At 59.0% G+C, this 13,682-nt stretch overlaps 1 protein-coding gene across 8 annotated transcripts in view; it reads right to left on the bottom strand.

The window, feature by feature from the left end:
- Positions 1 to 5,935: 5,935 nt before the first annotated feature.
- Positions 5,936 to 13,682, bottom strand: part of FOXP4 (forkhead box P4) — a 66,610-nt gene continuing 58,863 nt past the window's right edge. For all 8 annotated transcript variants that reach the window (XM_064472169.1, XM_064472167.1, XM_064472171.1 and 5 more), the window contains 4 exons: positions 11,706 to 11,827; positions 11,512 to 11,578; positions 11,220 to 11,386; positions 5,936 to 10,985 (listed from right to left, as the gene is read on the bottom strand). In XM_064472169.1, the coding sequence (XP_064328239.1) occupies positions 10,841 to 10,985; positions 11,220 to 11,386; positions 11,512 to 11,578; positions 11,706 to 11,827 (501 nt within the window). In that variant the 3' untranslated portion in view covers positions 5,936 to 10,840. The remainder of the gene's footprint in view (positions 10,986 to 11,219; positions 11,387 to 11,511; positions 11,579 to 11,705; positions 11,828 to 13,682) is intronic.

The raw sequence follows: 13,682 nt of genomic DNA, 5'->3' as shown, positions 1-13,682 counted from the left end.
GATAACCCACGAAAAATAATTAAAGAGTACTTGGGAAGCTGAGTCACAACTTCAGTGGCCCAGGGTCTCCCCTCTGTGCAGCCCTTGGCTTTAGAGGGGGAAAGGAGCTCCCCATGGGGGCTGCATGGGCGCCCGGGCTGGCACCCACGCAATGCCACGCAGGAAAGTGCTTTGCAGGGTTTTTGGGGCCGGAGAGCAGCAAGGCTTTACCTGCAGCAACACTGGGGCCGTGGTGCTGCCTGCCCCATGGGTCATCCCACACCCCGAGCAGGGTCACCCCCGGCCTCAGAGGTGCAGCACCGCTCCCTCTCCAAATGAAAGGGATTACGCTGAAGCCAAAGGCAGGATCCAACCTTGCAGAACAAGTCTGCGCCCTCCTTTCTTTCACCACCCCTATCCCTTTGCTGTAAGGCAAAATGCTGCCCTCGTACCTGCTGTCGGTGCCCCAGGGCTCAGCCCCCTCCCTGCCAGCCTGGGCAGGGTACATCCCATCTCGGCACAGCACGATGATGGCTGACAGCGGGCCTGCTTTCTGCTGCCTTAACCCGGAGTTTAGCTCTCCTCCGCCGTCCCCCCACCTCCTCGCTGCCTCCTCCCATTGGGGTTTCTCTCCTGCCGCATCCCACGTTCATTCAGAAGCAGGAGGCGAAAATTTGGCAAGCGCAAACCGAGGGCAGCCGGGGCCCAGCCTTCCCCGACCTCTCCTCAGCGCGTTGCGTCGCAGGGATGGTTCAAGCACGTCACCGGCAGCGTCCGGCGGGACGAGCGGCTCAGCCGGCCCTGCTGCCGCTCTCCCACGAAGGGCCCTGGAAGAAAATGTGCCACCGCTTTGCATCACTGTTGCCCAACTGTGATGAGCCAGCCTCCAACGCCCTCCCTCGCGGCAGGGCTGCTGGTCCTTGGGCACGGTGGCCCCACGGGGGCTCCAGGCGTTCCCCTGCACTGGAAAGCTCCAGGGATGGAGGCAAGCAGGAAGGTGCGAATGAGTCCGTCGAGGTCTCTCGTGGGGGGGTTATAGCAATGCCAAGTACACAGCATGCTGACAAGTGCATTTTCCACAAAAACAAGTTTTTTCCCCCCCAAGCATTGTCCCCGCTAAAGAAAACTTCCCTCAGGCACTTCTAGCAGGGTGCTGGGGCGGGCAGAGAGGGGCTGGGGGCACCCTGCAGCGTACAAGTTAATCCTGCAGTGATTACAATGCGATTAATCCTGTGATGTAGCCGGGACTGCTGCACCCCGAGGAACATGGTGGGAGCCGGCTGTATTTTGGAAAACAAGGCCATTTCTGTAGGTGTGTGACTGCACTGACCCACATTCACAAACTCTGGCAGGAGCCACCACTCCGAGCTCTTCTGCCGCCAAAATAAATCCACCCGAGTCCTGCCAGCTCCCAGCTGCATCTTGGGCTCCTCAGTGAGAGTGGGGTCTGCACCCCATCACCCCCAGGTCTGCTGCTCCACCCCTGCACCCCATCGCCTGGGCTGGGAGAGGTGTGGAAGGGGAGGGGGGAGAGATTTAAACCTGCTGAAAAACCTCTCTGACCTTCCCCACTCCGGTGAGGATTTAGCACTAAGCCTCGACTTCGCAGTTCAAAGGGGGTTTTGCAACATTCCCGGCATTTATCCCTCGGCGAACCCTTCGCAGTTTTAAAAGAAAAATAAATAAATAACAGAATCCAAAAACAAAAAAAAAAAAAGAAAAAAAAAAAAGAAAAAAAAAAAGAAAAACCCAAGCCGCAGCATGTGGTTAACCTGCCATGAATGGGACTGTAGATTTCAGCTGTGTCTCAGCACAGAGCCGGGCTGTGCAAGACTGAGCCGTGTTTGCTTAGGGTCCAAGCCATAACCCCCTGATCTGTCTAGCATAATTACCAGTCGCTGGGCACACACAAAATCTCTAAACAAAATAACCTTCTCAAACCCTTCTGTGCGAAGCAGGCGGGGGGGGGAGGAGAGGCGCTGGCTCGCTGGGTTCGCAGTGAATGACCCCACTGTTTTAGATTTTCTGCTGAAAGATTTTGATGAGTCACAAGCTATTTCTGTAAATAATAAAAAAAAAAAAAAGGAAATGGACATTTAAAAAAAAAAAAAAAGGGGCCCCCATGAACATTCATCTTTTGAAGATGGAAAAATTAAAGACTTCCCCCCTCCCCTCCGCGCCACGCTCCGTCCCCGGGGGGGTTGTGTGCGAGCGCTGTTGCTGGGGGGAGGCTGAGGCGCATGAGCAGCCGCGGGAGCTTCGTGCCATGGAGCAGCCCCACCGCTGCCGCCCACCACGGCCGCTCCTGGGCGACCGCGGGGGGCTGCGGCTTGAGCCCCTTGGTGCTGGGGGGTGAGCGGGCCAGGTCCCAGCCAGGCAGGGGACGGAGCGTCGCCAGCACTTTTTGCAGGGAGGGAGACTGAGGCACGAAGCAGCGCAGTGCTGGGGAGGCTACGGGTGCACCCAGGGGTGGGGATGGTGACACTCAGCAGCACCGTCCCTGCACGGGGCCAAGGCCGGCATTGCTCCCCGCTGCTGCGTTGGGGCTCACGCTGAGCACGCTTCCAGGCAGGGTCAGCGCAGCAGACCTCGCTTCGGGGTGGGGGCGACAATCTGCTCCGGCTGCCCTGGCTGGAGCCTCTCCGGGGCTCCCCGCCACCCCCGGGGCACCGCAGGCGCCCAGATCCTGCCGCGGGCAGTGACGTGGTGTGCTCCCGCTTGCCAACAAGGTCCCCTTTGTCCTCCCTCCCTGCCCTGCGCCGGGGGGGACCTGCAGGCCTGGGGTTGATGTCCCAGGTTTCTGCACAGATGGGTACGAGCCGAGGATTTGGAGAGGCTGGGGTGGCAAAGGTGGGCACTTACCAGCCAGTGCCTGCTCCCCCCATTCCTGGTCTTTTCCTTCCCAGCTACTAAAGCCACAATTATTCTTCCCACTGCTTTTTGAGACCCCCAGTGCAGGGGGCTTGCAGCTTGTGCCTTGCTGTGGACACGATGTGACACTGATATTAAATCAGCCACGGTCTCTCTGCGGGGAATACATCGCTGTCTGAGTGGCAAGAGAAAAATAAATCAGCTGCAAGCAAAGTATATTCAAGGTCTATTCCTGCAGGAACTCATCTGTACCCATCCAGCAGCCCCCAGGCAGAGGGTGGGCCGGGACCCCCAGGCGCTGCCCCTCCTGCAGCAGCCTCCAGCCCCATGAACAAACCGGAGAAGCAAAATGGGTGCAGAAGAGAGACTAAAGCAGGGCGCAAACCTGCTCATGGCCCATGGGTGGGTGGCCATTGCAGAGCTGAGGGCTCTGTGTGTGCCCTCTGCCTGCACACGCTTTTTCGGGACCCCTTCTCAGCCCTGGTCCTGGTGGGTGATATAGCCACATGGACCAGAGACCCCCAGAAACATCAGCGGCTCAGGGAGGGGAGTAGATTTCAGAGCAAGAACGCTTTGGCCACATCCCTTCCTGGCCCTGGTTGTTGCAATTCCTTAATGCTCATTTAAAAAAGAAAAAAACCCCAAACCTAAAACAACCAAAAGCACTCCCTCCTTTTGTTTTGTTCAACTCTCTGAAAGCCGTGCCGGCTGTGTGCGTCTGAGGCAGCGACTCGCCCCCGGCCGGGGGCTCCGCTCCCAGCAGCAAACCCCATGTCATGCTTCAGGGCTGTGCAAAAGTCCCACTGATCTGGGGCAAAGCACGGCACTAGCCAGAGAGGAGGGTGGTATCCTCATGGATGCGGGCTCCGGAGCACCCAGGGGGGAAGAGGAGAAGGGTGGGTGCCTCCTGCCACCGTTTTCTGGGTGCATGAAGTTGCTCTGCACCCAGGAGCTGAGGGAAGGGGTGGCTGGTCCCAGTCTCTTCCCTCATCCACACACTGGTTTAGCAATCAAACCAGGAAAGCTTTCATGTCTGTAGCAAAAAAAAAAAAAAAGAAAAAAAAGGGGAAAAAAAAGAAAATTAAAAAAAAAGGAAAAAAATTTCTAGTTTAAAAGTTAAAAGCTCTTTCACCAAGTGTTAAATCAATCAAAGCCACATGCTCCCCCAAGCGATCGACAGCCCGTGCTCGGCCGCGAGCCCCTGCGCCCTCCCCATGGGAGCTGGGGAGCCGGCGGATGGGGACGCCGGCCTCTCTGCACGGCTCGTGCACCCACGGGTGCTGGCTCGGGCCCCCCGGGGCGGGCGGCGAGGGGCTGGTGGAGGCACATTCAGCGCACCCCACGAAGCCACCGGCAAGTTGGCTGTGGTTCAAAGAGCCCTGGAAAAGGGCCACTGGAAAAAAGATTAAGCAAGTTTGGCTGAGACGGAGCAGCGGAGGGAAAGGGGATATAACAGTCTATTAATATTGGCAGGGTCTAGACACAGATGGGAGCCAGCCATTTCGCTGGGCTGCAAACCACGGGGGCTGCGAGGCAGCTGGGGGCTGCAGTGGCAGCCGAAATCTGCTCCCTGCCCTGCCCTGTCCTCACCCCCGTCCCCTTTGCTGCAGCAGCTCTGGCTGGGACTCGGAGCGAGGGTATTCAGGAAAAAAAATAATGCAATGGCCAAAAGTTCCTGACGGCGAAGCCCCGATGCCCCGGGGAGTCGATTCCCCCAGGGGAGTGCCAAAGCCTCACTTTTTTGTTTTTAAGAGGCAGATATCAAGGCTGCAAATCTGACCCTGCTTTTGGGCCTTGATGAGCAGCGAGTGCTTCTGAATAAACCCCCAGTCCTCTGGCAGTGGGTGCTGAGCCGCCGGGAAGCTGCCCCCTCGCTTGCCATCGTGCCGGGGCCACGTGCCAGGGCCAAGCCGTGGGCTCAACAGCACTGGGTGCCGTGTGTCCGGCTGTCCGGGGGCTCTGCGGTGCAAGGGAGCGTGGGCGACCGGTGGGTACCGCTGTTCCTGCTGGATTAAGAGGCCTCTGAAGAACACAGACATGGATGTGTTAAAACATGCGGTGGAGGGGCTTCACTGCAGAGCTGCTCTTTAAAAACAACAACAACAAAAAAACACAGAAAAAAACCAACAAAAGTAGTAGGAGAAAAAATACCTATGGGCAGTGGCAAACACTTATTATTAATGTCTTAATTATTGCTATTTTGCTTTTTCTACAGGCAGATCTCCTACTGCAGTAACTCCAGCGAACATCCAGCAACTCACCTTCGCCTCAGCCTTTGGGAAAACCCTTCCTGTCTCAGCAGCGTGGAGCAGGGGCTGTTTAGCAAGGAAGAGAAGGGACACTTCTATCTGAGCTGCCATTGCACTTTTCCAGGGGCTGCTTCCACCTCATCCCATCCCCATCCCCACCCCATCCCCAGGCACCTGTCGGCGTGAGCTGGGTGCTGTGGAGGGCTGGCAGGGCTCTGCCCTGCAATCAGGGCATCCAGGGAAATTCAGGCACTTCCCAGGTTTCTGCGATGCAGGGAGCAGTGCCTCAGCACCCAGGGATGTTAGGGGCACTGGGTGGGTGCTGCTGGGTCCCCTCTCCGTGCTTCTGCCCCCTGGGGCTTGGAGGGGATTGAACTCGCAGAAGAAACCGAGCACCTCCCAGCTCCCCATCAGCCAGTGCAGCTCTACGGCGTTGGCAACAAAACCCCCTGGGTTTGGCAGCTCACAGTGACCGTATGGCTCCCAGCACCGGCGGACGTGGGGCTGTGCTGCTGCGATGCCACCAGCAGCACCAGCAAACACCCGGCGGGCAGGATGGGACCCCCAAGGCTGGCCAGCTCAAACCCACCCGAAACACGTATTTCAGCCAGTGCCCCATGTTCTGGTGAGGGGGTAGATATGGGGACCTAAATTACTAGGGCTGCTGTAGCCCCCCAGCTACCCCAACGCTGCCAGGGCAGAGCAAGTCACTTCTCTCCCCTCTGGCGCCCGGGCTGACCATCGCTCCCTTGCTGCTGAAGAGCCTACAAGGATTAAAAATGCAGATTAATTTTTTTTTGGTCAATAATCGTAACAAAGCAGCCAGCACAGCAGCATGATAGGTAATTTATTTTATTGCATTTTATAATGCCATTGTCCATACAGATTACATGCAGCTAGATCTACTGTACAAGGGTTTACCGTCTGCCAATGCAGACACACGGAAGTTCAGAGTACAAATACACAGCAATGCTATTTCCTTTATACAGCACGAGGGATGCGGCAGCAAAGGCGGCGGCGGGAGAGAAAGGGTCACTTTATACACATCCTCCCTCCCCTCCACCCTCCAGCCCCCTCGGACCTCGTCCCACCTCCCCAGCATCACCTTCCCACCCAGCGCCAAAGAGGATGGAAAAAAGGGGGGGGAAAAAAGGGGTTGTGCCAGGGCTGGCACTTCTCCGGAGCAGCCAGGGGATGGGGATGCCCCTGGCCTGGGCACACACCTGGGCTCCCCCAGGGCTACCGTGGGCACCTCCGGGGAGTGGAGGGTCCCCAGGCTCCGGCTCTGGCCCGTCCCTACCTTCCCCAGCACTTCCAGAACAAAAACCTAGATCAGGGAGATCCTCTTGGGCAGTGAGGCTGGCCAGGAGTGTAAACAAAGCAAAGAAACCCTTTGGTTTAACGCAGGTTCAGCTGCAGCTTTCCCTTCGCCTCTGCTGGCCTCCCCAGCAGCCCCCCAGTACTACCAGCACCCCTCCCCTTCGAGCACCGGTTTCCAACCCCCTCCCGGCTCTACACATTCTTGGCATACAGCGGGAAAAAAAATAAGAAAAACATGGAAAACTGAGTAATTCCTTCAGCGGGAGATACCAGAAAAAATGTCTTCACTTACAGTGAGGTGCCCACACCTTCCCCTCGCAGAACTGCCCCAGGGGGCAAAGAAACAGGAATTAAACAAAATATCCAGGAAAAAAAAGCAAAAAGAACAATTCCTGTTGGTAGGTTTATACCCAGTATATATATATCTCAATATATACAGACATACAATTCTGCCACACGTTGCGTTTGGTCCTTTAGCCTTCCTTCTCTCCCCTCCCCACCTCCGGTGTGTGTTTGAGGTAAGACACGCAGAATTTTGTAAAATTCAAACCAGCGAAAAAATAAACCGGAGGGGCAAGGGGGGTGGGCGAGGCTGGGAGGGGACACGGTGCCTGGGTTGGGACGGGACCCTGCAGAGGCGGCCGGGCTGGGTGGGGGGTAAGAGAATGAATTAGATTTACCCCTGAGTATCAAACCGGGCACGTTTCCCGTGAAATCACCCACCGTGATTCCCGTTTCAGCAACGGCCGGGGAAGAGGCATCACCTGGAGCCACAGGACTTTCCAAACCTGTGCACATGTTTAAAGAAAAAAACTCCTTTATATTTATATATTTATTTATATATATATAATATATATATATAGTGCTCTTTGGAGCCAGGATGGCGCCTAACGACCTACAGGAATACATGGCGCGGGGGGGAAGGCGCCAGGTTGTCCTCGCAGAGCCCGGGGTTGATAGCGTGAGGGTACGGGGGCTTTGGCTGGACCCGAGGGGACCTGGAGGCACGCGCTCGCCCTGGCTCTGGGAGGCATTTCAGGGGTGTCTGTACCTCTCAAAAAGCTTAAGAAAAAACCACCCCGAGGAGGAACTGCAGCAGGTGCTGGAGGGCCCGCCAATGCCAGGTGTGCTTTGTGCTTCGACCGCCTTGGATTTTGCCCCAACTGTACGCAAAATAACAGCTGCTAAAAAATTAAATTTGAAGAGCACGAGGAAGGGAAAGGACCCAGGAAGAGCAGGCGAAGGGGAGCCGCTACTGAAACACCCCACAGAAAAACAGTGAGGGGGTCTGAACCCACACACGGCCCCGTGGGTGCAGGGAAGGACCCACCAGCAAAACACCCCCGGTGGTGGGTGGGAGCCGAGGCCGGCAGCACCCACCACCCTCGGCTGCAATGCCTCCCCGCACCCATGCAAGCTCCCGAGCGCCTGCGGCACCAGCCGTGCCCGCACGCACCGGGCTGCAAATCCCCCCTTCTCTGTGGAAAGGATGAATTACACCAGTACAAGGCCAGGTCATTCCCTCCCCGGGGACACTGGGGTGTCCCAGGCACGCTGGAGCAGCACGAGGGGTGACACCAAGGGGTGGCACAGAGGGGTGACGCTGGGTGCTGGCGCTGCCATAAAGAAGCACGATTTGCCCCCCCACCAGGGCGATGCCAACCAAAAACCCAAAAGCCTGGATGGAGGCAGGTGATCCCCCTGCCAACGATGAACCACGGCCGAGCAGCAGCGGAGGGGGGGCTGGGGGCTGCACCCCAACATCCACCCCATCCACCCTGCCCTGCTCCTTTGCACAAGCGAAGCAGCAATACGTGACGCCAGCCCCCCCCCTCCAGCAACACCCACCCGTGGCAGCTGTAAACTTGTTTAAAACAATAACTTAAAACCAAAAGACTGAAAGAAAAAAACAAAGTAAGTTGGGGAAAATACGTGGCACCTCCGGCCTCGCAGGTCCTTTGGAGGTACTGGGGGGACGGGGCTGCACCCACACTGCAAGAGATGGGGTTTGGTTCGTGCCCCCCAGCCCGGGCAGGGTCTTTGGTGTCCGGCAAAGCCCGGTTGGGAGCCGGCGGCAGCGGGGACGAGCCAGGAGAGGCCGGAGGGCGAGGGGAAGCCGGCGGCCTGGCAAACCTCCTCGCCCGGGTATTTCGGCAGCAGCGAGGGAGCGAGCGAGGCTGCGGCGCGGGGAGAAACACGGGTCGAGTGGAGACACCTAGCGAAGGCCGGCTCGGCACGGCTCGGCACCGCGCGGCGAGCACCCACGCACCGCGGCGGCCGCCCACGCGTGGGGCTGGGCAGGGCACGTTTTGAAGGGTTTTCTGGGGTTTTAGGGAGGGGAAACTGCCTCCTCTGCAACACCAGCTGGGGGGATGCTGGTGGCCCCTGTTAACAGCCCCACTGGGCTCTGCCTCCCCCCCCCAGGCAGCTGCCGCTGCCCGAGAGTCTCGGCATCCCCCGGATGGTGCCGTGGTGGCACACGGGGAACGAGGCCAGGGGGGTTTGCTCAGCCTCACTGATGGCTGCAGTGGGGGGGGAGCCAGGGACCCCCATCTCTGCAGCCACCTGGGTATTGAGGATGCAACAGGCAGCAAAAAGGATGATCCAAGGTACAGGCTCGCCCCAGGGACACATGCCACAGGGCCAAGAGCCCCTTGGGGATGTCACAGAGGTGATACACAGGGACAAACAAGCACCATCCGCCCCCAACCCACAGATGTGTGTTGCATTTTCAACCCAAAACGCAGCTGCCGGGGGTGCCAGGCCACAACCCCGGCACGGGGCTAGGGGCCATGTGCTGGAGCAGTGATGCAGCCCCCACCGCCGGTGCCTCAACCCAGGGTACCAGGGATGGGGAGGGACGGAGCAGCGCTCAGGGTCGCTTCGGGAGAGCCCGGAGCTGGGCTCAGAAATGAGAGTAGCTCCATGGCCATCACAGCAAGTCCCCCAAGACCCCACCACGTGCCAGGACAGCCAGTGCCAGCCCGGCTTTGCCGGGGAAGGTGCTGGTCCCCGAGGCCAGCATGGGGCACCGGGGAGGCCGTGGCTGCCTGCCGGGAGGAGCCCGGCGCTGGGAACCCACATCACCACCACAGAAAGAAAGAGCAGGGAGAAGAGGGGTGTTTGGTTGTGTTGTTCTCGTTATTATTAATATTTTTTTTTTTGGCATTAATACCATCTGTTCACTTGAACTACGGACCTTCTGTCTCTAGAAATCTTTTGGTATCTTCCCATCTGGACGCACACGCACACAAAAGGATAACAAAAAGAAAAGATGAAAGCAGGAGCCCCGGTGGCAGCAGGCTCGGCTCGCCGGCCACGGCCAGGTTCAGCCGCCACGGGGTTTCACCGGCTTTGCTACCAGCAGGATGGCCGAGCACCGCCAGGCTCTGCCCGCACCAGCTCCTCTGCGGGTGCCCCCCAGGAGGAAGCTCGGCAGCGGTGGGTGCAGCCTCCCTGCGCCATTGCCCATCCTCGGAGACCCTGCCCCGGCTTCGGAGGAGGAACCGGCTGCGCGGGGGACCAGGAGCCTTTCCCTGAAGTTGATGTCGGGCCGCCGGCCATCCCTGCACGGCTGGGAGGTGTCACCCGCTGCAGCTGGTGTTGAGAAGGAAGCGGGGAGCTGCGTCGCCGCTGCCCGGTGCTGGGGACCGGCGGACTCGGGGAGGGCAGCTGACCCAGGGTGGGCTGCTCTGCTTGCTGGGCAGTTTAGGAACCTGCTGGAGGTGACAAGGCAAAGGGGACACAGTCCCACCAACGTGCCGGTCCGCATTCTTCCCCAGCCATGAGACAATGGTGCAAGCCTGACGTCCAGACCATGGCAGAGACACCCCCGTTTCTGCTGTTTCTTCCCCCAAAGCTGGGTGGAGGCAGCGCGTGGGCAGGGTTCACGGTCCCTCCTAGTGCAAAACCCACTGGGGGACGGAGAGACAACTGTGGGTTCCTGCCGTCGCCTTCCCTCCCTGGGGCGGTCGCTGGTGGAGGCTCGAGCATCGCTGGGCAGCAGAGCACCGCAGGGGAAGAGGGGACGGAGGTGCCTTCCCCGTGCCCACCGCGCACAGGGAAGGAAGGAGGGACCATTTCGGACAGAGACAACCTACCATCCTCGTTCACCAGTCACTAACCAAGGGAGGAGGGGAGAAAAAGTCCAGCTCTCAGGTTTTTGCTTCTTGTGTCGCGGGACGTTCCCTGCGGCAGGGGTCGGTCAGTCACCGGGGCCACAGCGCGGGGCAGTGGGGAGCGGGAGGGATGCGCCGTCAGCAACAGGTGGTTACACCAAGGAAACCCTTTTGCTTTGTGGAAGTGCCTTTAAAAAACAGGTTAACGCCGAAGGTCACCTTGGGGAGGTGGGAGCCGTCGCTTGGTCTCCGGCCAGGAGGGTGGGAAGGGTTTGCCCCTCGGTGGGGAGGAGGAAGGGGTCCTTAGGACAAGTCTTCCACCGGCAGCTCCTCCTCCAGGTCCCTGTCGTCGGGAATTGTCACATTCTGGTTGGTGGTGGCCATCAGCGAGACGGGTCTGCTGTCATCCTCCGCCTCGGCGGGTTCCTCCTTCACGTGCACTGGATGGCTGCGGGGAGGGAAGCCTTCAGCCTCAGGCAGCCGATCCCGCTGGCCACAACCCCGTGACGCTTTCGTTCCAAACCCCCTCCATCCCCACGCTGCCCCTCGCCTGTAGCGCCAGGAGCCACGGGAGGCAACGAGCAGCTCCTGGTGCCTGTAGTGCCACTGTCCCTTAGCTCCAAACCCTCCAGCATCCCAGTAGGAGCCACCGGCACCATCCCTTGTCCCCAGCCGGGCTGACCTGTACTGCTGCGGGGACAGGCGCGGGCTGTTGCTGCCGTTGCTGTTGACCTGCTCCACGGTGCTGCTCACGTCGTCGTGGCCCACGTGCAGCATGCCGCTGGCGGAGCTGGTGTTGATCATGGTGGGGCTGTTCAGCAGTGGGAAGCTGCTCTCTGCCAGCGCAGCCTGCAACAGAAAGCAGCAGCCGTTCAAGGCATGGAGGATGCGAGACCACGATAGAAAAGGGGACTGCGGAGTGGTGAAGGTTTAGTGCCCCTGCATCCCTGCCACGGACGGGACTGGGTCCTTACCTGGTAACTTGCATTAAGTGCTCCATAACCGAGTCCCGAAATCATGTTTTTGACTAAAGTCGGACTCCTGCAGAAAGAGAAAAAGCAGAACGATGCACGGCTGAGTGCTCCCAGCCCGGGGACCAGGGGTTTGGCAGCGGAGGTGGGTGTGAGCGCGGCTCCCGGGCTGCGTCCCACGGGAGAGCGGGACCCACCCTGTCATCTTTGGTGGCCTTCGCTTTTGGTACTCGTGCTCGTCGACGGTCCAGACAGCTCCCTTGACGTTCTCCACACGCACGAAGCATTTGTGCAGGCTCAGGTTGTGGCGGACAGCGTTCTGTGGGCAGAGCGGGCAGGAGAGCTCAGCGGCACGGCCCTCGCCATGCCACCCAGACCCCTCCTCTTCCTCCCCATCCTCCTCCCTGCCCAGCCCCTGTGGGTCCCCAGGGCTCCAGGTTGCCCCAGCCGCGCTCGGCTTGTCGAGAGCCAAACGCTCTGCAAAGCCACCTGGGGATGCTGCAAATGCTCGCTCACCCCATCAGCACTGAGCGGGTGAGGAGCTGAGCCCCTGAGCCGCACGTGGGACACGACCCCGTTTCGGGGGTCTTGGCCAGATGCTGAGGAAGATGGGGACAGCGCGGGACAAGGGACAATTCACCCCAGCAAGGAGCAGGGAGCAGAGCCACCCTCTCCGCTGCAGCTCGCTCGGCAATGCTTGGCAAAGCTGGCTAATCTTTTCCTTTCTTTTTCTTTCCCCCTACGCTCCTTTTTGGTCCTTTCCCTCCCTTTCTTCTTCTAAATGTAAAATAAAGAGACACACACGTAGGCAGACAGCGCAGCCCCGAGAGATACCAGCTCCCTTTTCCCCTTCCAACTCCCTGCCATTTGCTACTGCCCCTATTTCATTACCAATTTTAATTTGCCTCTAATTAAATCCTGTGTATTTTTCCGACTCACTTGCTAATCCATGAGGGAGGCAGGAGGCTGGAGTGGAATCTCTCCGAGCTATAATTACAAAGGGCCTAATCACGCCGGGGCTCTGCCTTTGAATAAATTTCCTTGCATTAAGGTTCTCAGATTCTCTGCCTTGCAAATGAGAATGACCCCAATTTCAGGAAGTTGGCCTCGGAGGGTTTTTTTATTTTTTTTTTTTTTTTATTTCGAGTCCTGATTCGTGATGAGAGACTAATTCGTTACGCTAAAACATTAACAGCAATTTAAAAGGTCGAACGGGGGCTGTATAAACAAAGGAGCCGGCCAACACAACAAGGCAAAAGGAGACACAAGGACCGAACCCCCCCGCGCTGGAAAGTGTTAGAGTTCCCGGAAACTCATCAAATCGCACTGTCCCCCCTTTTTCTTTTTAATTTAAGGACAAAACCGAACAAAGCTGGACTCCTTCCCTTGTCCTCCATCCATCCATCCACCCACCCACCCACCCATCCATCCTCCAGCCGCTGCCCTGCGCCCACTGCCCCCTGTCTGCCCCGGTGTCCCCGGCCGTGCCGTCGTGCCCGGCGCTGCCGCGGTGGCCCCAGCAGAGCCAGGTCATGCAGCGGGGACGGGCAGGCTCCCGCTCCTCTCGCTGTTTGGCAGAGCCAGCCCAAAGGGGAAACCTTGCAAGCAGCTCCCTGGCTCCCAGGAGCCGGATCCTGGGGAATGAGATTCAGGAACAGTTGATGCTGTTTGATGTGATGTTTTGGGGGGAACCGGGAACCCGTGGGTTGCACCAGTAACTCGCTGGTCGGCAGCCGGCCCGGCTCCTTGGGGGATGCTCAGCACGGCGCAGAGCCGGGTCCCAGCCCGGTGCCATCGCTGCTCCCACCCAAAGGGATGCTCTGTTTGGGACGTGCCCTGCCCCGGGGCCCGAGATATCCCTCGTGCTGAGACCCCACGCTGGCATCACTGCAGAGGAGGGCCTGGCCACCTCGGCACCGCACACACAGGCACCCTGGGGAGCTGGAAATCCAAGGGGGACCCAGACTGCTGTGCTCCTGGATGAATGAGGGAGTGGGATGAGCCCCTGGCCCTTGCCCTGTCCTTGCACCGTCCCTGCAAATACCCGTCTCCCTGCCCATGCCCGAGGGTCTGAAGTCTGGCCGGCGCTGGGTCGGCCGCTGCCCTTGAACCCCTGTCCCCTGGCGAGCAAACACAGGACTTCCTCCCCTCGCCGGGGCCGGATCCTACCTCGC

Source organism: Phalacrocorax carbo, chromosome 23 (assembly GCF_963921805.1).
Source record: "Phalacrocorax carbo chromosome 23, bPhaCar2.1, whole genome shotgun sequence".
NCBI lineage: Eukaryota > Metazoa > Chordata > Aves > Suliformes > Phalacrocoracidae > Phalacrocorax > Phalacrocorax carbo.
Note: the sequence above shows the minus strand (reverse complement) of the source record. Positions and strands in the feature narration are given on the sequence as shown.